The sequence below is a fragment of the Taeniopygia guttata genome, chromosome 2 (assembly GCF_048771995.1).
Source record: "Taeniopygia guttata chromosome 2, bTaeGut7.mat, whole genome shotgun sequence".
Lineage (NCBI taxonomy): Eukaryota > Metazoa > Chordata > Aves > Passeriformes > Estrildidae > Taeniopygia > Taeniopygia guttata.
The window spans coordinates 101,292,114-101,319,157 of record NC_133026.1 but is presented as its reverse complement, the minus strand read 5'-3'; the positions used below and the strand labels follow the sequence as shown (position 1 = coordinate 101,319,157).

At 38.4% G+C, this 27,044-nt stretch overlaps 1 protein-coding gene across 1 annotated transcript; it reads left to right on the top strand.

The window, feature by feature from the left end:
- Nucleotides 1–453: 453 nt before the first annotated feature.
- RAB12 (RAB12, member RAS oncogene family) lies at nt 454–24,066 on the top strand. Its single transcript, XM_002191169.6, has 6 exons — nt 454–880; nt 11,958–12,018; nt 19,772–19,910; nt 20,431–20,520; nt 21,436–21,540; nt 21,822–24,066. The coding sequence occupies exons 1-6, from the start codon at nt 637–639 to the stop codon at nt 21,933–21,935; spliced, it is 753 nt and encodes a 250-aa protein (XP_002191205.1). The 5' UTR covers nt 454–636; the 3' UTR covers nt 21,936–24,066.
- The last annotated feature ends 2,978 nt before the right edge of the window (nt 24,067–27,044 follow it).

The window sequence follows — 27,044 nt, the reverse complement described above, 5'->3', positions numbered from 1 at the left end:
TGCACGGTCACTGCAGAGTGAAAAATTCTTCTTCACGTTCAGGTGGAACTTTCTGTGCATCCGCTTCCCTCGTTGCCCCTTGTCCTATTTCTCAGCACCAAGGAGAACAGCCTGATCTTCTTGGGACCCCTCCTTACACACCTTCTCCGTCGTCTCTTCTTGAGGCTAAACAAGCCCAACTCCCTCAGCCTTTACTCGTAAGAGCAATACTCCAATCCCTAAAGGAGCATGGAGACCTCTCCGTCCCGGCAGAGGCAGCTCCCACTGGGAGCTCGCACTAAGATCTGGCTGCGGGTCACGCCAAGAGGGGGCCGGGGCAAGGCTGACCCCGAAGCCACACTCCCCGAGCCGCTGCCGGGGCAGGACGGGCGGGCGCTCCGGCCCCGGCGCTGCGGCTCGGCCCGGCCGCGGCTCCGGCGCGGCAGAGGGCGCTGCGCCGGTGGGCGCGGGCCTGGGCGCGCCGCTCTCGGCGGCAGCGCAGTTCCCGTTCCTGTGGCTGTTCCCGTTCCCCTCGGGCAGGGCCGGGCGGCGGCCGCGTCTCGTCCTCGCTGCCCCCTCCTCCCCGTGCCTCGCAGTGGTCGGAGCCGGTGGCGGGGAGGGCGGGGAGGGAGCGCGGCGCCGCCGCATGCACCGCTGATGGAGCCGGGCTCGGGGCTGCCGCAGCGCAGGGCGGGGGGCGGCGGGCTGGACCTCGGGGCGGGCTCGGCGGCGGGGTCGCCGGCGCTCTCGGGGGGGCAGTCCCGCCGCAGGAAGCAGCCGCCGCGCCCGGCCGACTTCAAGCTGCAGGTGATCATCATCGGGTCGCGGGGGGTGGGCAAGACCAGCCTTATGGAGCGGTTCACCGACGACACCTTCTGCGAGGCCTGCAAGTCCACCGTGGGTAAGGGAGCGCGTCCCGTCCCGTCCCGTCCCGGGGGAGGGGCGTTCCCGGGCCCGGCCGTGGGAACGCGGGTCTCGGTGCGGCGGCCGCCCTTCCCCGGTCCCTGTCCCGCCTTTCCCCGAGCCTGGGCCCGCTCCCCGCCGCCTGGCATTCCCTCCCAGATCTTGCCGTGGTCCCCGTCCCCTTCCTGCCCGGGACAGCGGGGTTGGATGTCCCCGGGTGGGTTTCTGGGTCGTGGTAAGCTCAGGGGCTTGGCTGGTGCCAGACGTCAAGAGCTCTTCTTGGAAAGATCGTGGATGTCCTAGTTACCTTTGCGAGTTCTAAGAAGCTGCTGGCTGTCCTGTTTCAACCTTGCTAACGGCAAACAGTTTAAAGAAAAAATTAGGCAGAGTTGGTAAAGTACGTTTTTGTGCTAAAGTTTTAAATGTTGCATGAAAAGGGACAGAAGTATTTCAGGAGTTGAAAAGTTGCAGTGTGTATTCTGTGTACTCTTCCAAAGTGTTATTCAGCTACTCTTCCAGACCGCAGTCAGATTAACTCCAGATGGCTGCTATGGCTTCGTGGAGAACCTGCCTGTGATGTTAGATCCGAGATTAATGTTTTGTTTCTTGATAACACTGCATGTTTGGCTCTTTAAGCAGCTAACTATAGAGCAAGCTCCTAGTTCTGTGGTGTACTGTCTTATTCATGATTTAGTCATCTGTGCGAGTCTCTGAGGTAATTTAATGCCTGCTGTCTTTTAATACACAAGTGTGTAAAGGGAGGAAAACAAGCTAGTTATTCTGCGTTGTTATTGGAGTCCTATCCTTGGAGTTGAACTCTTGAGAATTGCAGCAAGGTGGTTGTTAAAGTCTGTGTCACTGGAAAATATGTATGCTTAGCTTAATTGTAGCTTGGAATGTAGAAGGAATTTAAGCATCAGATGAAAAGTGATTGTATTGCCTTTTAGAAGCTGAGTTATTGCCATCCAAAATTATCTTCCTGTAAACAAAATGATGCACAGTAACTCATACTTTTGTTTTAATGTGTGTTTTACCACTTATTTAATTCTTTCCTAGGCTAAGAATCCAGATCTGGTAGTGCAGATTAGCACTGTTATGTTGATAAGTTTTTTGGTTTGAAGTTGGCAACTTAACCTTGTAGAAGTTAGAAGGACAGTTTTAGAGGCATTACTACTCAAGGGATGTGTTGTAATGAAGAAATGTCGATGGCTTGTCCAGGTTAACAGATGATTTGAATTTATAGTACAACTAAAATACAATTAATAGAGGAATGTATTCTTTATAAATTTGCCAGGTCTAGACATTGATGTTAACTCTCCTGCATCTTGTTTAGGTTGACCCACATTATGGGTTCAGTCAAGTCTGAGCTGCTCTCTGTAACTGGAGTTAGTTTCCTGCTGTGAATCTTGGGAAGTGAGGGGAGGTAGTCTAGACCCCAGTCCAGACTTCCAGGATGGTGTCTTTTCAACAAAACTGGTTTCCTAAATAACTGAGACAATGATTTAAGCAGAGAAGCTTCCTTATTTTAGGGAAGAAACAGGAAATAAGTAGTGATATACTGCTAGACAGAAGGTTACGTAATGTTTGTTATACAAAACGTGCCAACATAAAGCAGCATAGAGAAATCAACTTATGCCAAAATAGATGTAGAAGGACTTGATAGTAATGGCATTTTTTCAAGGTCCTCAGACTAAACTTGAGAGCTGTTGAAATTCCCCCAGATCTTTTGACTGCTAAATGAAGGAGCTTTTCACAGTTAGCATGTACTCTGATTTTTTTGCACTATAAAGTAAGAAAAAGTAACCTCTGCTATTTACATTTCATATAGATTGAAAATAACTCCAAAACAACCTGTGTTCAGCCTCTAATACACAGTTGAAGTCATAAAGCTCTTCCTTTGTCAAGAATTTTCAAGTGCCAAATGTGTTTTGAGACATCAGGGAAAATGCTGTTACTGATCCAGTTACATGAACTGAAGATACCTTGAGATTAAATTTGAAAGGGCCGTGTAACCAACCAAAAAACTGCATTTTGTTGTATGTACGTTGTATTAGCAAAGCTGTATTTAAAATGGAATGCTAGAATACATATTTACTTCCTCATCTTGGTATTATTTGTCTCAGCCTTACTTTCATGCTTTTATACTAAAACCTGTGGATGTATAGGACAAAAAGAACAACATTTAGCACCTTCAGCTTTTGTATGAAAGCAGAGGCTACTCAGAGGACTTCCTCTGACAGTGGCAGAATTGAACATGTCCAAAGACCTTTCCTGTCTTCTGCCCCTAAGTGCTGATAATAGTGCCATGTTATAGAAAAATGGAGCATTTCTGCAGGAAAGGGAAGATGTGGATTCAATTAAGTAAGATACAGTATTTAAATGCTAATTTAAGAAGACTACATTGCCAGATTGGTAAAGAAAATTTTGTAATGAAAACACATCAACATGTCTTCGGTCTCAGCTCAGATATGGAACTTCTTTGAAAGTGTTCAAAAATAGCTTGGCAGATTATTATTCATAACAGCACACAATGTGCTGTTGATCTAAAATTCTTTTGATGTATTTATTTTGGGCATTATATTGGTTACATGGAATATTGTGTCTCCTTAAATCTGCTATTTTCATAGCACTGAGAATACCCAATATGCTCAAATATTTACTGATTTTTGAAGAAGGTAAAATTACTCCTTCCATGCCAGTATCAAATCCCCTGTCTTTCTATAATGGGATATTAACTTGTTCAGGGGTAATATCGGGATCATATTAGCTTTATTAACAACCACAAATCTATACTTTTTCTTTTAAAGTAAAATTTGATCTTCATTTATTATTTGTTGCCTGCATTATTCACACAGGAGCAGAATCCAAAGCTACCACTTGAAGGTTGTCCAGAATTGACAATTTAAAAAAATGTGCACCAAATATGGTGTGAAGAAGAATGATCTTTCCAAGGGTAGTGGATAAATACTCACTGCCAAATCTGTAAGAAGATTCAAGCATGGGGGTGGAGAAACAGTGTTTGCCTCTGCTTCTTCCACCTCGTTATCCCGCCTCAACTAGCTCTTATCCTAAAAAAAATACATTCTTATTCAGATCTCCATAGCCATGATGTTAAATTTATATATTAATATATATATTTTTAAAGGGACTCTTTTTCATCAGAGTCCCTTTATTAAATATTCAGTGGCCTCTGTTCTCTTCCCAGCATCTGTCCAGCTACTGCTCGTCTCATGGTTGTATGTCCTACCTAATCCACCAATTCTTAGTTCATTCCCAGTCTCCCTGCTGTTTTTCTTCCATGACAGATCTACAAAAATCCTGTACTTAGCAGTATTTCCTGTCAATCTAATTTTTCTGCAGACATTACACTTCTCTCTGACTTTTATCTCTGAACCTGAGGTTCCTGCTCTCCCAAAGGTGAGGCCCTGCACTGACTCTCCTCTTAGGATGCTGATTGTCCTGGTCCTTCAAATCAAGTTGGGCTCCTCAGCTTTTATTTTACGTGCTGGCTCAGTATGTGAAGTCTCTTGAGACCCTGTCTTACCTTTCAGCTTTTTTCCACCAGGTCTAAAATCATCCCAGGAAAGAGGCCTTGCCCTTGATAATGCCAGTGCAGTTTATGTGCCTTGTGCATTGCTGGCTGTTTTAGCAGCTGTTCATAGGAAACCAAAGTATCACGTGTAGTAAACACTAAAGCTTTCTCTGTCCTCATTTACAAGCAAAATAATAGTGGAGCTTGTAATGGGAAGGGTTGTTGTGGATCAGGATGGGAATTTAGTGACCTGTGATCTGTTCTAGGCCTGAGGGATCCAGATCAGTGGCATGTAAATGCATTGTGGTGCAAGACTCCTTTGACTTCACAGAAGTGCTCTTTGACCTTGTTTCACCTTCATGTGAAATGGTATGGAAGTCAGAAACTTGAGATTTACAGAGGTCCATAGCTTTTCCTTCCAAGTGGTATTTTCCTAGTATTTATTTTAAAATACCCATGTCCATGCAAAATTCCTAGTGTCCATCAAATGAACAGTAACAATAGTGAAAACTTTAGCTTTGTCTTCTATCAGAATGCTCTTAAGTAAGGCAACCTCTGTCTTTAGTATATAGACATTTATATATGGTATACGAATATATATATATATATATATACCTTTTTATATGTATGTTTGGAGTTTCTGTCACAATTCAAACCTGTCTTCATTCTCTTTATCCTTAAAAAAAGGGGGCTAACAACATAAATGTTCAGTTTCATTCCCATAAGCTTGTCATATTACATAATGATTTTCACTTAAAAGTATCAGACTACTCGCTTTTAAAGTTTTTGTCATTTTTCAGAGCTGCTCACTAAGTTACTGCTCAGTCTTTTTAGTTGTCTAATCAGTATTCTCACAGGCACTGTAAACATAGTATGTGGCTTACTAATAATTTGGTGTTTTTTTCAGTAAATCAAAAATATGGCTTAAAAATAAATTTAGTAGTTTGATGCAATCTGAGATGAAGAACAAGCTATAAAAATTTTTCAGAAAGTCATCCTGAGTCAACTAAAATAACATTCTTTTCTTTGATACGCTTGTGTGTGCCTGTGGGCTCTCTGACAAGTATAATTCATTTTAATTTTTCTTTAAACATTTTTCCCCCCCTTCAGTACGATGTCACTGAAAGCTTACTTGGTGTGGGGAGAGGGGAGAAAGTAGAAATAGATGTTTCTTAGTTTACCACATCATGACAAAGTAACAATAAGATGCTCTTGCTTTAATCAAGAAATAGCTCTTAATGTGAGAAATTTATGCTGTTATATTAAAAAAAGGAAGGAAGTTTTGATGAGGGATAAGTAATTCTGTGAGAATTGACTGTTCTTACTTTTACATATCCAGGATGTTAATACATCTGGTTTTATGTATTGGCTTTTTCACTAGTGCAGAATAGTGTAAATAAACCATACCAATACCTTGTTAATGGTGTGCTGCAGTTTCTTGCCAAACTATAAACAGAGAGGAGCAGAAACTTGCAGAGAAAAACAGTTTTGTCTTACTGAAAACCTTAAGATAATTAGGGAGCATGTATGAATTTCCTTGTTTGTCTTTGGAGGTGCAAAGTATGACAGAAGCCTGTGTCCCCCAGAAGCTGCCTTTTGCCTTTAGGAGCAGTGTAGTCACTTGTGATGGACAACATAGAGACTCCAGCAAGTGAAAACACCTGGCCTGTCATTGTTGTCCCAGATGTGCCGACTAAGTGTATTTTACAGCAATTGGTATAAGTCAGCAATGGTTTGCTATGGATAATCATTTGAATCCTCATACGTGAGCAAAACTGTAATTTTAAACAGGAAAAGGTAGATAGATAATATAAATTATTAGGGTTTAGGAACAGGGTTTTGTGAAGGTATGGGGTTTTTAATTAACAAGAGGTTACAAGAAAGAGTAAATTTGAGGTTGAACTTTGTTGGTTTTTTGGTTTTTTTTTTTCCATTTGTAAACTAGATTTTAACTTCAGCTGATAGAAATATTCAGGCCCTGGGTTATATCAACACTACAGGACTGTCAGAGAGCCTTGTAGTCCCTAGCCAGGACATATATGAGAATACACAAATAAAACAACAGGCAGAGTAAAGAGGCCACTTGAATGCTGTCAAATGAGGAGTTAGGTTTGCAAGGAGACTGGAATGCAGCTGTCAGACTCAGTCTCTGCTGTGAACAGCTGAGCGTGTCATTTGCAAAGGAAAAAAAAAGAAAATAGGGCCGTATGATTCTCAGGGACTTCTGGAAGTTGATTAGCAACCCTTTTACAACTTATTTCTGCTGATATCCCAAGGAGAGGGAAACTTGATACCCAAAACAAAATGCTTATAGGTTCCACTGTCTAAAAATCTGAGTAATGTTGCTCATGAAATAACCTTTCTTCTTCCATTCAGTTTTCCCTTCAGGTCAGGTAGTTGTTGACCAGAAAATTGGAATCTGTTTCATTCTAGTCTGTAGCCCAGTTGCCAGTTGAGATACGGGTACACTTTTATTTTAGGCAAGCAGTCTCAAATATCTCCATGTTAATCGTTCTAGAATTACGTGCTTGAAGCTCTACGGACAGCGTACTTTACCTGCCTCTAAAATAATCCCCAAACATACTTAAATCTGACTTAGCACTAAATGATTCCAGATCTCTTCTTTGAAATTTGTGAATTTGTAATGTGTATTTTGAAAGAGGCATTTCCACTTAAAAACTAAATGCTTCCCCTAGAGTTCGGTTAAAATAAGACAAAATGGTTTGGGGTATTTTTTCTTTGTAACAGTTTCTCTAATCTTTTCCTGTCCTCCCTATGTGCCTTTTGTTGTTGATTGCTTCCCCCCTCTCAAGCAAGATGATGGAAATCAGAAGGCATGCTCTCGAGCTCATCTTTTCATTGACTTTGGCAGTTTTGGGATAGGTTTAAGTAACCAGGATGTTTTGTAATAAAGATGGTTTTTACCTCAAAACTCATGTGATCTCAGTTATCAAATGTAGAATAAGTAAGAAATTTTTTTTTTGCATAATGGTGTCAGATGACCAGATTCAATAACCTGTCATAGTCTTTATATATGTTTGTTTTAAGGCTTAATTGGTAATAACCTCTGATTTTTTTAATAGTGTTTCTTTAAGCATGGTCTGATTATCTTTCACTGATTGAATTACTTTGTTGCAAATCACTAATAGGCCTCTGAAAATTGAATCCATTGGAATTGATTGTAGTTAGAGGGGTTTTTTTTTGTGCTCTATTTGCATCTATTTTCCCAGCTCTTCCATTAACTTTGTTACCAGGAGATCTTGCCCACTGAAAGGTCACTCTGTGTGCATTAAGCAAAACTGTTTCCACTTTCTTTTTCTGTCTCTTATGAAAGGAAATTAAAGATTATAAATTTAAATATAAAATGCATAGTAAGAAGTTTATTTACTATTTTATTTCTAAACAAATACTTTTAGCTTTAAAGAGAAAGGCTGCACCCAGTGGTGTGTGTTTCAGTTTATGCTTTGGCAGATAAGCTATAGTTCTGTTTGGGGTGAGAAATTAATATAAATTAATATACCGTAGTCAGTTCTGGGCTAGGCTTCATTTTTGTAGGATTTCAGTCTCAAGTTTGAAACAGTTGCAAGTTTGGTTCATTGACAAGAAATGTCATCCTCAGTGACTTGCCCTTATCTAGAACTTCATTATTGTGCTTTTATTTTGAGTCTCTGTTCTCTTTCTTTTAAGGCTGTTTAGTTTTGAAAAGAGTGCAGGCAGGTTGTTTGGCTGTGTTTAAAATACTTTTAAACCCTTCTGTCCTGGTAGCCCTTTGTTTTTCCTGGAGAAGGCATAGCTTCAGTTGAGCCCATGTTGTAATAGATGTTCTTTGCACAAACTAAATTTTTCATCCAAAGTTCATGTGCTACTAACAAGGATGGTGCACATTAAATAAAATGTTGCAAATCCTTAACTTGTGTTACACCAGATTAGTGTTGGTGTCCTTAATGCCTTGTTTAACATGTGTCTGGCCTGTGGGGAGAGGAGAAATGCTCCTTTGGAGTTTTAAGTTGTAGGGCAAGCTCAACTAATATACCTTCAAATGCTTAAATAAATGCAAAATCAGAAACCCAAACCAGAGGCTGAGATTTGTATTTTTGTGCCTTTTTCATTAGTTCTTGTAGGATGTTTGTTTGGACTCCTGAAAAATGCCTTTCCAGCAAAAAATGGGAGTCAAAATGTGACATCCAAAACACATACTATTTTAATCTATAAAATCCATAAAAAGAGAGATGGTGATTTGGATTTATAGTTGTCAGAGTGTAATAATTTTGGAATATTACTGATTGCCTATTGTCCATGCAAGCCTGATGCATAGAGAAAGCTGACTTTTTAATGAGAGGGGGGATTGTAATGAGCCTTTTGTTTCCCCTTACATCACTGTGACCTGGCAAATGGCATGCTTCAGTATGGTCATAAGCACATGCACTTGTCAGGTTTCCTGGCATGTGTATATTATGTTACTCACTGACAATTAACCCAGCAGCCTTTACATGCAAGCTAGGTAGCATGCAAACCACTGGTAGTTTGCTGGTATTGTAGCAGCCAAAGAGAGCTTTTTAAATTCCTTTTGTTTTATAAGATATGTTATTCAGATTTAATGCAGGTGTCAACAGTAATTGTTGATTCTTCTATTTTATTGAACTATATATAAAACCATGCCAGAGTAATTGTATGGATAGCAAAACTTTTCATTTGGTATTTCCATTAACATATGTCAAACTAAATAATTTCTTTCATTGACCGTTTTCTTAACTCAATGCAATATTTGAAATTGAATGGAAAACAAATTATTGTGTTGTTGTTTTAATTGAATTACTAATTTGTATGTAAACTCGAAGCACTGGCTTTGGCAGTTTATGGTGAAACAGGCTAATGAAACCTGACAGGCTTAGGAATTTGTTTCTCCGTGTGCAAAAGGAAAGCTGCCAGATTTTTTCCTTCAGTGTTGGCAGACATGAAGCTTTTGGTATTGTGTTGATGCTTGCAGAGCATTACTAATTATAAAACATAATTGAGCAACCTTTGAAGAGTTCTGGCACTCTGACTTAAGTGATTCAAACAATTCTATAGAAGATCCTGTCTGCTTTTCCAAAACTGTTACTTGTTTGTATCATTCCTTGCAAAATTTCATAGTAGGAAAATATCTCATGGTACAACTTTAAGGTGATTAATAGAAAGCTCTGCCTTTAAACTAAGAATGCTGTTGACATATTATTTATTTTGAAACCATCTCTTCAATATGTCGTCTTTTTTCTACTTCATTTTATTAATATATTGGACCTTCTAGTCCCAGGAAGTCCCATTTGAAAATGTGGTTTATTACAACAGTTGGATTTTCTCTCCATAGTTAATTAATTTTGTTTTTAAAAATATAACAAAAGCTTTTTGGTTTTTTGTTTTGTATAAGATTGCAATGGTTTTATAAACCACTTCTATAAAAATAAAAATATTTTCATGTTATAATTATTGAAACTTACATGAAATCCCTGTGGTGGTTTTAACACTCAGCTTGGGCTCAGAGATAATTTAGACTTTTTTTAACATCAAATGAATGGCAAATCATACAGTATGTCCTGTATGACAGAATGGCAGGATTGGGAATTGGAATTGGGATGTCTGGGCAGTTATATTCAAACTTCCTTGAAGGTAGGAGAGGTTTGAGGCAAGCAATTACAAGTAAAGTTCTATTTCATAGACAAAGCTATGACTATTAAGAAAATTGCATTTTATAGTTTCAATGCATTTATATAGAGAAAAGGCTTATAACTGTAGAAATGGATGTGTGTTTCTTTGCAAATATTATTATTAGAATAGAATTACGAGAATTCTCATTTCACACACTTAGAATACTAGAACATAGCTGGATCATTTCTCTTCTGCTTTTGCACCAAGACAGTCACTTTTCAGAAGTGTACAAAATATTTTTTGAAGTTAGGATTAATAAATTCTTTGAAATTTTAATAATTTGAATATTTTTATCAATTTGCATATGAACACTTGAAAATTGGCATTAAAGATTTTGAGTTTTTTAGTACAAATCAGTTTAACATGTTAACTCCTGGGGTTTGAAAGAGATACGTGTGTGTAAGTGAAGCACAGGCATCATGTCCTGAATATCACTCCAAGAATTGGTGATTAAGTGTGCTAGAAACTATTAAGGTCATGGAGAATGAGGACAAATGTCATGGTGTGATGACCATAACTTTTATCAATATGCAATGTGCAACTGCAGGCTGTTAGAGGGGATATTTGTTTAGGAGAATGAAGGTCAGTGATCCTTCCATTTATTTAATCTGGCTGAAAAATGTCCACCTGCTCTGCAAACTAAAAATATGGACATAAGGGCCAAGTTCAGTCCTTTCTGTCAAAGTTTAAATTCAATCTCAATTCTTAATATCAGCAGGGACACTCAGCTTTTACCAAGGATAGATAGTCTTTGGGAAAATGTGTAGTTTTTGTTAGAGAAAATAAAAACCATTTTTTCTCTTCACTTTCATCCCTGTTCTTAGTTTACAATTGTATTTGAAATGGTAAAAGTGTTTCCAACACATTATGCTTCTACACTTCTGTGTGAGTTTTAACTGTACAGGTCTGAACCATGTTCTCATGTCTTTTTATTTCTCCCTTTTTGATTTAGCTGTGTTAGGAGGAATGAACTAAAGCAAAAATCTTCTTACACGTGTATCCTAAAATGAACAGGATCACAATCTACAAATCTATTATATTCAAGGACATTTATTCCCTGATACATTTTTGTAGTTAAGGTGGTAATCTTTTGTGTCTAGGTATTGTTTGACTACAGTATGTCTTATGTGTTGCTAGCCAGCATTATTTTTTTATAAAAGTTAAATCTTTCTGTTTAACAAAGTCTTCATGGTTCTATTTTTGATATTTAGCGTGCATTCAAAATGCGTCTGGAGTTTTGAGATGATCAATAAAAGTACCATACAGGTATAAAATAAATTTTAAAAGTCAAATACCCTCTTTGAATATAAGAAGTTTTCTAATTTGTAGGACTTAAAAATTACAGTCTTGATAAACTTCTTCATAAACCGACCTCAATTCTAGCACTTTACTACAGCACATTACAGATGCTAAGCATCCATCCTGGAAGCCAGACCTATATTGTTCCTGCTTCACAAACAGCAAAACTGATGTGAAGGGATTGGTTCTGCTCCATGCCTCCGGGGCATCTGTACCAGTTGGAAGTAGAACAGGCTTGTCCTTGACAGTCGAGGTGAATAGGAGAGAAACAGTCATTCTGAGCCTGTTGTTTTACTGTTGTGTTGGGTTTACCTGCTGCTGGAAATTTGGCACAAAGTGGAAGGTTTATGTTGTGATGCTGCCAAATTGGATGGCTCACAAATTATTTAGTGGTTGTCAAATCCTCATGATGTTCCTGAGCTGAATGTAGTGGTGCAAACCCTTCTGCTTGTTCAGACTGTTACAAGTTGATCTAAAAAAAAAGTATCAAAAAAAAATTGCACCCTCATTACTTTTGCTTCTTATTCCTCCTTTTCTGTTTACTGTATTTTATTTATAGGTGTTGATTTTAAAATCAAAACAGTAGAGCTAAGAGGAAAGAAAATTAGATTACAAATCTGGTAAGTAAAACAAATGTGCAACCAGCAATATGTTTTAATTTTTATGTTCCAGCATGAATTAATATGCTTGTCTAATACTATTAACTGTTATAAGCTGGTTTAGCTCTTACCCTATTACTCCTCTCCTCCATTCCCACAAGACTTAAACCAAACCACATAGCTCTTAGATTTTTGTGAGGGTGAAAGGAGGAGAAGGAGAGATAAAGTTAGAAGTAGGGCATGAATGTAATTACTGAAATATTAATGCATCACAGAGGCCTTGAGCCCCTTTTCCTGGAAGAATGACATCACCTACATAAGAAATAGGAGTTCTACAAACAACAAAAGTTGACTGTTAAATAGACGCAAGATAAAGTATATTTTGTTTTCTTTATTTTTCTGGACTGATTAAAACTGACCTTCATTGTAACAGCAATTGTAAAGCAACTGTGAAGTGTTCTCTAAACTGTTTTTCTGAAGCTTGGTATAGGCAGTGCTGTTCCTTTGACACTGTTTTTAAATAACTTCAAAGTGAATGGTATTCAAGACTTAAGTAAATCATATCCACCCTAAAAAAATAAAGCAAATAAGACTCTACCTTTACTGGTACTGATGTCCTACTACAGAAAGGTCAATGTCTGAGCTAAACTCTTCCTTTTTGCAGTAGGCTACATGATTTCTGGTAATGGTTCTCCATGTTAGTGATTAATACTATTTTTATTGCTTAGAAGTTATTAAGCTAAACACTCCTTTGTTTTGCAGAGTAGTACAATACATAAGCATAATAATGAGAGAATAAACCAGCTATGTTCTATACATTAATCTTACATACTACTATGTAGAAGCTTAGCTTTGGTTTATTAACAGTGTGTGATGCATAATTAGCATTGTAGTTAAACTGTTTAAGCTGCTAACAATCCATAGGCGGGGGGAAGCTCTAAATATTCTTTTTATTACACTTTTGGGATATTGTGGTAGTTTTTCTTTCTTAACTACATGGATGCAGTGAATTCAGTTTACTAACTCCTCTTGGCAGGTCACCATCAATTGTGTCTGTTACACCATGTGTCTGTCTTGCTTCCCTCTGAGTTAACTGCTGCTTCATCTTTGGTCTCATCAGTCACCTAACACTTGAATGTTAGTGGCATGTCTTCATTCATCTGTCCCTCTTTGGAAACCTATGACCACAAGACTGGCAGTTGAGCCAGCAATTGTTAGCCAGGGTCTGCTGGAGCTGACAGAGGTAACAGAAAATTCTGATGTGGAGATGCTAATGTATACCTAATATGCTTACTGTGAAATGTACTAAGTTTATAAAAAAAATTCCCATGTTGAATAAATACGTTATAGGAGTGAAGACTTTTGGAAAAGAGATGTTTAAACCATTATTTTCCACATATTGAGAATATGCTAGTAGGATATAGGACACTTTAAAAATTGAATTTAAAGTTGATAGATTGCTAAGATGTGATAATTACTCCTATGGGAAGCCTTACTAAAATGGCAAGGAAAACACAATGTAAAGAGATAATATTTTAAAATATGGTAAAATTCATGGACATGACATCCTGCTCCTAAGTTTCACTTTCTCTCCAACAGTGGCTGTTAAAATGTTGTTCTTATACTTAATCTTTAAATCTGCCTTGGCATACTTCCAGGTTTTTCAGAAAAGTAATTAGATAAGCATGACTTTTGCTAATTAATTCTGAATTCTGTTGTGCATGTTGTTGGACCTACCTTTAAACTCTTATTATCACAGAATTGTTTAGGTTTAAAAAGACCCTTAAGATCAATGAGTCCAACCATTAACCCAGTGCTGCTAAGTCCTCCACTAAACCCTGTCCCCAAGGGTCATGTCTGCATGTCTGTTAAGGTGACTCAAACATTGCCCTAGGCAGCCTGTTCCAGTGCTTGACAGTCTTTTTGGTGAAGAGATTTTTTGCCCTAATAGCCAATGTAAACCTCCCCTAGTGGAACTCGGGTCTGTTTCCTCTTATCCTGTCCCCTGTTACTTGGGAGAAGGGACCAGCCCTCACCTGGCTACAGCCACCTTTTAGGCAGTTGTAGAGACTGACAAGGTCTCCCCTGAGCCTCCTCTTCTCCAGGCTAAATAACCCCAGATCCCTTAGCTCCTTCTTGTACTTCCAGTTGTTAGGTTGAAGAGGAGAGCAGTTTACCAAGTCAAGGAAATTTAGAAATGAAGACTTCAATTGCATGGCTGATCATCAGTCAGTCTCCTTTCATACCTACATAGTGATAGAATTTAGGCTGCATCATACTTTCTGGTAGTGTTATATACATTGATTGCAGTAACTTTACTACAACAACGACCTGTTTTATTCAATGAACAGATAATTCCTGAAGTTTACACTTACCTGTTTTCTTAAAATGACTAAAGTTACATTTCAAAGCATGATATTTTGCCTTTTTTTTTTTTAGTAGTCTGATTATTCTACTTCTAGAGTTAAACAAGAATGTTTTTTAAAAAGTTTGCTTCAGTATTTTTATGGTCACTTGACCTGTCTGTTCTCTAACCACTATCAGCAGAGTGTTTTCCACAAAGTTCTACCACTTAAGATTATCAAAAGATACCTTAAAACAGTACAATGTTGAATATTTCTAGCGATTAGGTGTGCAGGACATCCTTTTGAAAGCAGCTTTCACACCTGCTGCTGTTAGGAGAGTAGAATACAAAAGGACTTTTCTCCTGTGTTCCTTTCATAATGGGGAACTGTGCCCTGAGGGTCACAGAGGCTCTGCTCTCACCTCTAGCTTCCTGTCTGGTCCCTGCTGCCCTGATTTCCCTGACTTCAAGTCAGGAAACAGCCTTCCACTCCTTACATGAGGCAATGATAGAGCTTCACTGAGGACGCAGGGGAGTATCCACCTTTTCGTGCTACCTGGAACAGTCAGTAGTGCCGCTTGGGTTGCCAAAAGTGTTAGCATACAGTAACTTAGCTTCTGCCGTGCAGTTCTAGGCTGACACAAGCTCCTGTGTCTTGTGAGAAGTAATACCTGCATGCAACTCAAGTCTTGAGGTAGAGTAACCAGAACTACTGGATAGTGTGAATGTCCAGGTAAATCCAAGCATCTGTGAATCAGTGCTTCTTCAAAGCTGGAAAACTGATCCAATAATAGCAACCCCTCACTGATGCTTTGAAGCAGGACAGGAAGGTGTGTGACTGTGCCCTCTCAGCTGAGTAATCTGGGCAGTCTCTGACACAAGCAGCTGACATGGTCACTTCCAGCTTCCCCTCTGAAAGGAAGGAGCTGGTTGTGCGAAGCAGTGCTGCCCTGCCACTGCACCCAGTTCCTCTCTGGGTAGCCAAGGGAGCTCTCTGATACCTCTACAGGTTTAATGCTCAAGGTAGCCAGTGACTTGGGAACAAAACAAGCTTCATTTGCTTCTGAAGGTGTTTTAAAGCAATGCATTCTCATAAAAAATTCACATTCTGCCTGCTCTGTTTTTTAAGAGACAGTTGTCTTGGAAAGTCCCTGTTCTAGACTGTATAAGAATGTTGTTTCTTTGGTTCAGTACCTCTGAAAGAAATTATTTCTATAATAAAAGATCTTAAATATATTTGTGGTTCATGGGAGGAAAAAAAATCTGTTTGACAAGCTGAATTAACCTTAAAAATTACCTTAAAGCATTTTTTAAAATACCTGTAGGTTCCATAGAAGCATAGAGCAGTGAAAGTGTTACATTAGTGTTAAGTTTTTATGCAAGTTTCAAAATTTTTTTACTTCTATTGCCACTTTACACTGCCACTCATAAAAAATTAATTTAACTAGAGAGCCAGAGACAGTTTTGACTGTTTTCTGTCCATGTGTTTGTTTCAACTGGTTTGGATAGACACAGAGAACATTCATGTAAAAGATAAATTATCCAAAGATATTTTAATTAACTGTATTTGTGTTGTGTTTTATGCAGTCTACCATAGAACATGACAAGTCAACACTTGAAAATGGGCTTTATGTGATTTTTTTCATTTGCTTTTGTTTGTTGTGTGTTTGTATTTTTGGAGTGATGTCTAGTTTCTGTTTGAGAAGCAAAAAACAGTCAAGCCATTGGATTCTCTCATTGCAGATTGAGGACATACACTGTATGTTTCTGATTACAAATTAGAAAGACCAATGCTTTTCATTTAGAAAACTTTCTTGGAAAAAAAAAATCAACAGAAGAAAACTACTTTTAGCATTAAAAAAAGAAAGTAATCTTTCAGTTTTTTCAGTTATGCCAAGTCATTGTTTAAGTTGTAGTAACTTCTTATATGAACTTCTGGAATTTACTTTAATTGGAATTAAATTGAACTGCCTTCTGCTATTGTGTTGATTCTGACCAGAGCAAATAAAGAGCTAGTAGCACTTAGTATCACTCATGAAAGTCATGAGTGTTAAACAGTGGTCATCCCTTCTTCCAGCTTTCCACTAATGCTTCAATAGCTATCCTTACTAAAATACTCAAACTGCAGGAGTGAATGCATCCATGAAAATAGTATAGCAAGAATAATTGTTCCAGCTCTGCACATTAGAAGAAGTCATTTAAAGTTGGATGTGCTTTTAATGTGAGCTCTGCATTAGGGGTGGTAATTTTTTTTTTCTCAACACTGGAAGAATTTGCTGCACATTTTCATGAAAAGTATGATGGCACCTAGTAGAAGACAAGATTTTCCATGCTAAAGATCAACTTGGTATTCAAACTGCAGTTTACTTAGGTAGCCTGGGGTTGCATTTTAAACTTACTTATTGCAGAAATAGTTTTCCAACTTTCACCTTACATTTTGAAGAGTAATACAATTTAAGGGTAATGTTAGAGACAGCAAATTCAGCTTACTTTCTTCTGCTTTTCAAAGGAAATAAGGGTTAGAATATTATGCTCACAGTCAAACACCTGCTGGCTGGTTTCATTTCCACCTACTGCAGGAGGAGAGCTAAAGTGTGGGGGAGTCAGTGACTTCAAGCAAGGTGAAGAAAGTCAGCCATAATGCACTGGAATTGGCATGACCAGGTGACAGTCAGTGGTCATCTGGCCATTTATTATAGGTAGTGAGCAGCCAGGCTGTCCATGGGTGCTCTGAACTGGCCACAGCATGTGGTGTGTCCCAAACAGGCAGCAAGCCAGACGTCAGGTTGTCACATTTGGGTGAAGGACCTACACAAACAGGAGCACAGAGTGCAGCAGCCTAGGAATGCTGTAAACTTTTAAAGAGCCTGAGGGTATTGTGGAGAGAGGATAAGCTGATAGTACCAGGTGGACTTGGAGATAGAACACTCAGCAGGGCTGGGAAAGTGTGGGGTTGGAGATAGCTGGAGTGGGAGAGTTTTGTAATGTTGCATAGTTCTCTTCGTGGCCTACTTACCCAGTGCACTTATGACTGCCTTCAGGGAGGGTAGTGGAGCATTAGTGTTTGTTTCTCCTATGTTTTTATAATGTATGTACTCAGTGATCTGGTACCCCGTGATGGAGTTGCTAAAGGTCCTTAGCTCTTACCTGAAGGCACAGACAAGTGACTCTGAAATACCCTCTTTATTTCTCTTTTCCACTAGGGGCACAGAAAAGAGGGAAAAGACTGGCCAGCAAAACTAAACTGACAAACAAAACCAAAAAGCAACTTTTCCCATTGCTCTGAACAAAGATAGAATTGGTGTATTCTCCCACGAGATGTGCCCTTCCACCTGCCATGTAGTTATTTGTGCTCAGAATGATGGAACTAAAGGTACCCCACCCCTAATACACTTCATCAGTAGGCTGGATTAGCAACAGATGACACAAGGCTGCTCTGCAAGGTCATTATTCTGAGAGTTCTGTTCATAAGCACTAGAGCAATGTTATCCATATGTGGAAAATCAACGGTTCATACTAAAATTACTAATTTTTTAACAGATTGAACTTCCAAAGGACCTTCCAAAAAATGAATCTGACTGTAATAAAAAAGTAATGGAAAAGAATGTAGAGTTACTTGCTGTGATTAATGTTATATATATATATATATGTTTATAATTTCAGCTGCCAGAACTTGTATGGCTTTACAAAAAATGCCTCATTAGTGAAAAGAATACTACCAATTAACCATCTAAAACTGGTCTGCAATACTACTGGTGCTTGACCTTATTGAAACAGGCTACCTGTTTTCATTTTCTGTAGGGTCCCAGAGGTTTATATGAATGTAATTCTGAAAATCTGAGAGTGAGATTTGAATAAAAATAAAACAAAAATGGGTAAAATATGAATTGGTTCTTTTTTGCCCTGTGTTGCAGTGTCATTGGCTTGCAGTGAAGTATAAGTCATTATATTCCCACAGGCTGTGAAGCAGAGCTTGAAAATCTTTTTCTAGTGGACTCTGCTTTACTTTGTAAAATCACTAGCAAATATTATATTTGTTGCTATCAAGTACACTTGTGGCAATGCTTCACTTTGAAACTTGCTTGAAATTCCTAAAGATTTTATGCAGAGTAAGATAGGTTTATGGTAGTCTATTCTACCTCTTGTGTATAGAACCTTAAAGGAGTTAAATCTTCAGGACAATCAATGTGGCATTTTGTGAACGTGACCTTTTTGGTTTGTTGGTTTTTTTTTTTTGTAACAAGTGTTTCAGGTCTCCATTGTTAATCTCATTGCCAAATTCATTCTCCTCCTTTTGTCTAAAATGTGACTGTTGAAGAGGATTAATTTTGAAGTCTCGAATCCCAACACACATGCACACAATTTTCCTCTCTCTTAATTTTTAATTAATTTCCTCCTACTCTTAATTTTGATCCATCTTTTGACTTGTTCTAACAGTGAAAATTCAAAATTATACATTGACTTTGGGGGCCGAACTCCAGCAACAAATACTTGATCACTTTGGAGCACCATATAACCTACCAATTGAAATACAAGTCACATTTTAAGACTTAGGATCTGCACCAACTATTTTTTTAGTATAACTGTCAAAAAATCTTCCCTAGGCAGGCTTGATGATGTGATTAAAAGCAGTTCAAAAGTTTTTCTGGTTCAGTAAAAAACAACTCTTCTGTCTCATCTACTTTGTAACAGAAGCCATAGCTAGTATGGGTGACTTAGTGTCATTGCTGGAAATTATTCTCCAGTGTGAATGCACCCTGTCTGAAATACCTAAAGTGCTGGCAGTGAGCATGGAAATGTTACTTGCACACCTTAGATAAATAGTTGTAAGTGTGAAAGCCAGGTCTCTAGTGCAGAAGTTTTACCACTTAGTGATTGCTCACTCTTTCCGTTCACTTCTGTGCCAGTAGGTTTTGCAGTAGTTTTAGAACCATGGCTGAATTGCTATGGTTGATCCAAAAAGTGTCTGAAAGCTCAAATGATACTGACCAGTGCATTGCTCATTTTATAGATGGGTGTGTGGATGTGTTTAATAAGCATGTATCCATTTTTTTCCTTTATTTTTTTCATTTTTTCAGAGCTGCTAAAAAAACCCAACCAAAAGTCCACAAAACACTCAACAAACCAAATAACACAAAACCAGCTTTATCTCCTGGTACATTTTCATTGGATAGCTTCACTCTCAGACACACATAGAAATGTTTGGTGGCCTTTCTTGGTGAAGTTAGTATGGGATAAATAGTTCTAATATGAAAACTTTTTATGATTGAAAGTACTGCTCCAGGTTTTTTTCCTGAAATTCACACATTTGGAAGGAAATGTATTGTCTCTAATTAATGTGGGAGTGTTATTATTAAAATGTAAACAAAGTTATTCTGTGCTTTGCAAATTGGTGAAATATTTGTGCCACTGTTTGCTGCTGCTTCTTAGGGACACAGCAGGTCAGGAGAGATTCAACAGCATTACCTCAGCTTATTACAGAAGTGCCAAGGGAATTATTTTGGTGTATGATATCACCAAGAAGGAAACATTTGATGATTTACCAAAATGGATGAAAATGATTGATAAGGTATGCCTTAAGTATTTTCTTTTTATATGCTTTTTTTAACAAGGACTTTTTCCCCTCAAAAGAATTTACAGCATGTGTTTAGGATTAATAAGCTACTGTCAGTTACTTTCACTGATTACTTTTAGCCAGGATTTAACATTGATGTGTTTTGCTTGCAAAATAGTTGTCCATTCCTGCTTTCTTGAACTAGAATTGTCCCAGTTAGAAGTGTCAGTGAAAATCTGTAACATTGCTCATTTACCTTTGCAGTGGGGGGAGGGGAGTTAGTTTCCTGTCTGCGAAATAAGGTCATTGTGTTCATTCTTAGATAAACTAGAGCAGCTAGTTCTTAAATCATGTTTTAAAAATTGAATTTAAAATTTGAAAATGTTTGAAATAATGTTTGGGAAGAACACTTACCTATAAAGTGTGTCAGTGTGGTTCCTTATTTAGTAGTGGAATTGCCCTTTTTTTATATTGTGTTTGCATTACAAAATCTTATGCTTCTAGGTTTAGTTAATTAGAAATGTTTTAATTGCAGTATGCTTCAGAAGATGCAGAGCTTCTATTAGTTGGAAATAAACTGGACTGTGAAGTTGATCGAGAGATTACTCGGCAGCAGGGAGAGAAGGTAAGGACAGGTCTAGAGGCAAAGCTGTTGTGGCATTGCTGCTGATGGTCCGTGGCTGCTCTTGTTCAGACTGTTGTATGCAGGGAGCATACTGAAAGTGATGGTTATGGTCTCTCAAAACCCATGTGGTGTTTGTATGTAATGGGCAGTTTTAAGTGCTCCTGCTGGACTAGTGTGTCTTTGGTCTAAACAAAGAGTAAGTTACAAGTCAGCTTACACTGTACCAGTAGTGTAGGGGATACTCCTTTTTGGGCTCTGAAAGGGGACATAGTGAAGACTTGAAGCACAAATGGAGATCTCTAGTCAGGAAATCTTTGTGGGCCTTCTTTTAGATGTTTGCTTCTCAGTACTATTTTTGGACAGGTAACAGCCCTGTTTTGATTACTTCGCTTACCTTTGTTTTCATGTTCCTTTTGTTCTCTTGCAACCCCAAAACTGTTAAGGAAGCTGTAAAGAGAGTATGTTTGTTGTAGTGTGATACTCAGCACTATCTTGACCAGATTGATGTCAGTATGGGCATACACAAAGATTTGGAAGTGAAGGCTTATTTCAAATGTCTGTATCTGTACCTCCCTTATCCACATTTTGAATAATAAAGTTGAGATCAGCTGTTTTGAGAAATTCTTCCTTTTTGGCAGTCTGCGGCAATACGTGTCAACTGAATACATGAATTAAGTCTGGAAAAATGTAGAGTATTTTTCCAATCAACCTATTTTAAGCAAAAATTAACTATATGTTGCAATATTTTCTCTACCATGCAGATTCAGGATTATTAATTGAATTAGACTTCCATCTCAGATTTGGGGAAAGTTCTACGTTTGGATTTTTTTTAAGGTTTTATGAGGAGGATATATTTGCTATCTGTTGCTGTTTGCATGTATCTTCATGGAGTTATTTTATTTTCTCTCCCATCAGTTTGCACAGCAAATAACTGGGATGCGGTTCTGTGAAGCAAGTGCCAAGGATAATTTTAATGTGGATGAAATATTTCTAAAACTTGTTGATGACATTCTGAAAAAGGTAAAATACTGAGGTGGTAGTATTCCTCTGGTCACACAAATGGTCAGTGTTTAAATAATGACTGCACATGCTTGGGAGGACAGAGAACAAGTACAGATTGTCAGATAAAATTTTTGGATTATACATAGTGGGCATGATGCAGTTCACAGACTGCTGACCATTGCATTTCACTAATAAGACCCAAAATACCCTGAAATTGAGGCTTTGTCTGTCAGTGAACTCTTGAAATGAGTTCTTTTTATGCAGATGACTGTTTACAGGTGATTTTTCTTTTCTTTAAGATGCCACTGGATGTTATAAGAAGTGAGTTGTCCAACAGTATCCTGTCCCTGCAACCAGAGCCAGAAATCCCACCAGAACTGCCTCCTCCAAGGCCACATGTCCGTTGCTGTTGACTTTTTACTTTCTCCAGAGTGAAAAATATGAGCAGGAGGGTAAAGAAAGTATCTGTACTACTCTGCACTACAATCATTTGGCAGTTTCTCGTTGCACTTTGTTATTCGAGTCAGAGCTACACACTAACTTGTAAATATGCAAATATGCAATCCTATGTAGGATTCAACTATAACATTTAATTATTACCCCTCTCCCTCACAATGATGTTTCGTTCATTGCCCCAGTGTTATAAATACTGTACAGTCAGTGGGGGTTTGCCACACATCCAGTTGAGGAGGAGGAGGAGGAGAAATTAAATCTATACCTATTCTTGACATAAATGTAATGTTGTAATAGTTCTTTGTTATTATAAACAGGCAGGCAGAAGCTCTTCTGGTATGAAGATAAGTATATGGTGCTTTGCTAACTATTTTAAAGACAAATTTTTTAAAAACAGAGGACTTTATGTACAAAGCTTCCATAATCAGCATTATGTTTCCTTTTAATGTAGTGAAAACTTTTTTGGCTGTAGCATCCTCTGCTGACTGGATTTATTGAAAAGCTAAGTTTAATTTTTGGCAGTCTTTTATTTATTTTGTTTAATGCTGCACCCTTTCTTTGTGTACCAAGACATCACACCTGGTGCAGATCTAAGATTGCACTTTGAAAAAGCATATATAATTTTCTGCATAAACATAAATTTGGTTACAAGAATCATTAAGTTTCAATAAAAGAATGGAGATATATCAAACTCTAAAAGAAGTATAAAAAAGCAATGCTGCTGTCCTAGACAAATTCTTGAGGGGAAAAAAGAAATTAAGATGATACATTTTCCTGTGATAAGGAATATATATGTGTATTTTTGTCTGGACATCTGTAGGGATGGGGAAAGGGAACCTAAGGTAAAATTATTTTCTTTCCTAATGGTGGAAATTATTCCCATCAAGCAAATACTGTGTTAGGATTTTGTCTGATAATGAACTTGTGAATTATATCTTTGGTATATCTTTTATTAAATGCACTGTTTAGTTTAGCTGTGGTAAATCAGTAGATACATATTTGAATAACTTGGTGTGTCCTGAATGTTGTGGTATTGAAAAACATTGTGGTCTTTCTAAACTAATGAAGTGCAAATAAAATTTTGTATTTATGAATGACAGTGGAACTGCACCTGTTATTAGAATGGCAAGTATCAAATGATGGGTAAAAGGTAGAATGTGGAATATTAAACAACACTTGTGTTAATTGTCTTATGATTTAATTTTCTGTTTGACAGTCCTTTAGGTGTAGTTGGAAAAGCAGCAGACATTAGTTGTTCACCTTGGTCACTGCTCTGTTGGGAGAGCAGCTGATGACCTGGCCCCGCTGATATCTTCAAATAGCATGTGACTGCTTGTCATGCTGTCTTAGCAGGTGGTCGCCAGACTATTAGTTACACTGACAACACAAGTATGAACCAGTCTTTTTCACACTATGGCTTCTCTACTTCGCATTCTCTGGTGCTGGAACACATTTTGTCTGCTTTGCCACTCTATTAGCCAGAACTGGCACTGAGCACTAAAGTATACCACTGACTTAAACAGATTCTCTCTGTTTTATGGGAGAAAAAGAAGACACAACAAACTGTTAACACACACACACACACACACACACAAGAAAAACCCCTTATTTCACTGAATAAGCTCTGACATTCTGAATTCAATGCCATGCAGGCCTGTAGCACACCTGGATTTCTACTGAAAAACTAAGGAAAGCGTGGTTGATATTTGTGCTTATGTCTTCTGCCACCTTGTGCCTAAACAGTTTGCTTTTTAAAATAGTAAACTTATTATAGTTTACTATCCTATTGGTAAGATAAAATTAATTTCTAAAGCACTTCTAGGAGTTCAGATGATACTGTGGGCAATAGCAAGGAAGGGAAAACTGTGGAAAGTGGGTTTTAACTTGACAACCATTTTATTTTAGCAGATTTGTTTTTATTTGTACTTAGAAACTTGTGATTTTTTTCCTGCAGTTTTTGAATTTAATAAAAATTAAGAAATTTGACTTAGATAAACTTTCTTTTTGTAATTCTGTGCTGTTTGTATATAGGCAGATTGGGATCTCAGTCTCTTGTACCAAAAATTAAAAACTATTGCATTTAAGGACATATTTATTTGAGTGCTTGAATGTGTTTTATAATTCATTGGAAATCATAAAATTTTCAGGAATCCTGTTTTCTTTCCATACATTATACTATGAAGAGGGTTTTATCTCCTGATTTTATCTCTACAGCTTTTATATTAATCAAAACCAATTTATTTATGCCCTTGCTCCACCCAACAGGCATTAGTGGTGGGATATGGGAAGAGGGGAGGAGGGAAAAAAGGTTATTCATGCTGCTTCGTTGTCTCATATGGAAGTTCAGCAGTCAGCCCAACCTATGTTAGCATCTCATGATGGACTATTTGAATGGTCTGCTCAACCATCAAGGATCACAGGATGGAAAAAAAAAGGGGAAGATGAGCACTGACACAAACCGTGTTTGCACATCACTGTTCTTTAGAAGCCCTGGTTAGAGGGAGGCTATTCCTATTCTCCAGGGAATGTTTGTGGATTGCTTCCTTCTAACACTGAGCCCAAAAATCTTTTTACACTAAACTCATCAGATGCTGTGAGGTCCTTTAGTCCCTGGCAGGTTCTTCATGATGGTCAAAATTAATGTGTGAGCATGGCAAGCATAAATCACTGGAGTGTCAGCTGCTCTGAGATAGTGGAGGAGGGGGAGGGGGAGGTCTTGACTTTCTTGAATCAGAGAAATAATGAAATACTGAAATTATTAGATAGATTGTGGTCATTGAAGGGTGGTTTGCCACTGACTTCCATGTGGTGATGATTTATTACAGTAAATTTATGATACTGTGTTATGTCCAGTTAGCACTGTGTCTTTTACCAAAACTGAAATTCATATCTGTTGGGAGACTCAAACAATATTTGATTGTATCCTAACCTTTTAACCTGACTGTAATGAACATTCAGCCTGTGGATTAACAGGTAATTTCTTCCCAAGTGAACAGAAAATAGGAACACTGGAAATTTGTATCATGTCTAATAGTCACAACACAGAAAAATCTGAAACCACTGGCTTACCAGGACATCTTGAATTATGCGCTGTTGTCCTGTGTGTGCTAGAGAAACAGTGACAGTCAAATCTACCTTTCACTAGATTTCTCTGCTCCTTCAGAACAGAGATACGCAACTAATGTCAAGATTTGGTGCTTCTGTTGAAGAAAAATGAGAAGGTGGGGAAAAAAAAGGATTGGAAGTTAAAATACCCAAATTAAACCTCCTCAGTGGAACTTTAGGCTATTTCCTCCTTTTCTGTCACTTTTTATTTCAGAGAAGTGACTGACCCCACCTGGCTATAGCCTCCTTTCAGGTAATTTTAAAGAGCAATAACATCCCCTCTGAGGCTCCTTTTCTCCAGGCTAAAGAACCTGCTTATGGGCTGGTCCCTCAGCCCATAAGCCTTGTGCTCCAGACCCTCCCCCAGCTACATTGCCCTTTCCTGGACACTCTGGCACCTGAATGCCTATTTTGTTGTGAAACTAAACACAGGATTTTAAATGGCAGAAAGTGGCCCGTTGAACACAATCAGCAGCGGCCTTAGGACCCTTGGATCCCATCCAGCCCTGTAGACTTGTGTGAGTCTTAACTGCTGTAGCAGGTCACTCACTATTTCCCTTTGGATTGTGGGAGCTTCATTCTACTCCCCATCCCTGTCTTACAGCTTAGGGTGCTGGATACCCAAAGAACAACTGGCTTTACTACTCAACACTGAGGCAAAGAGGCCATTAAGTCCCTCAGCATTTTCCTCATCCTTTGTCACTATGTTTATCCCTCTATCTTATAAAGGGTGGTAATTCTTAGCCCTCCTTTTGTTGCTGATGTATTTATGGAAACGTTTTTTATTGACTTCTATGGCAATAGCCAGACTCAGTTCCAGATGGACCCTGGTGCTTCTAATTTGCTCTCTATATAACCTAAACACATTCATGTAGTCCTCCTTAGTTGCCTGCCCATTCTTCGAAAGGTCACAAACTTTTTTTTCTTGAGTTTCAGCCAAAGCTCTGATCAGCCAGACCTGTCTTCTTCCCTGCCAGCTCATCTGTCAGCACAAGGGGATGGCTTGCTACTGCAGCTTTAAGATTTCCTTCTGGAAGCATGTCCAGCCTTCTTGGGCTCCTTTACCCTTCAAGACTGTCTCCCAAGTGGCTCTGTTAACCAGAAATTAACGTAATTTAATTTTATCTGTTATGTCACCACACTGAAGGGGCAGGAATTTCTAGCAGCAAAGTATTTGCCTGACTTGGTTTGTCTTTTATCATTCTTGTTTCTGAAAGTGATATCATAAAATGATCATTACTTCAAGTGCTAGTTTTAAGCAGGTTTTGAAATTTGGTGGGTCTTTTTGACTTAGGCAAGGATTTTTAGTTCATCCAGTTAGCCTTGGAAGCCAGCAGTTTTCTTGCACACTAGTGCTGTTTGTCTAAACAGGCTGTTCTGCTGGCTGTCAGTGGGGGCCTTGGCTTTGGGATCCTTTTTGTCTCATGCCATTACTTCTGCACATAAAATCTCCATAGTTTGGAAGATACATAGCAGGTACATTTCTGGAAGAAAAGCAAGGTGCATAGCAAAGGGACAACAGAGTAAACTCGTGAAAAAAAGAATGTAAACAAAACCTTTTCCAGATAGGGAATGGGAAATGCAGCCTATTTCCAGTTTCATCCCTTTTCTGTATTGGGAGTTCATTCCCGTGAGTTCATCTCTGCAGTCTGTGAAAGACAAAAAGAAACTGCACCAACCAGCACGGATTCATTCTCCCTTCTGGTGCTGGCAGTTTTTCACTCAGTGGAAATGGAAGCAGTTTTTCTGAAGCAGAGAGTCCTTTTCCTGTAATGGAAATGTCTCAGTGCTCCCCTGATGGCAGCTATAGTCACTCCTTGGGGAGAAAAGGCACAAATACTTGGACTGTGCCTTTCAAATTACAACCATAGATTCTTGATTGTGCTGATTGCACATCTTCCCTTTAAAGTAGTTTAAATGGGTCAGTTAGAGATGTTAGTCCTTAACGCTAATTTCTTGTTGAA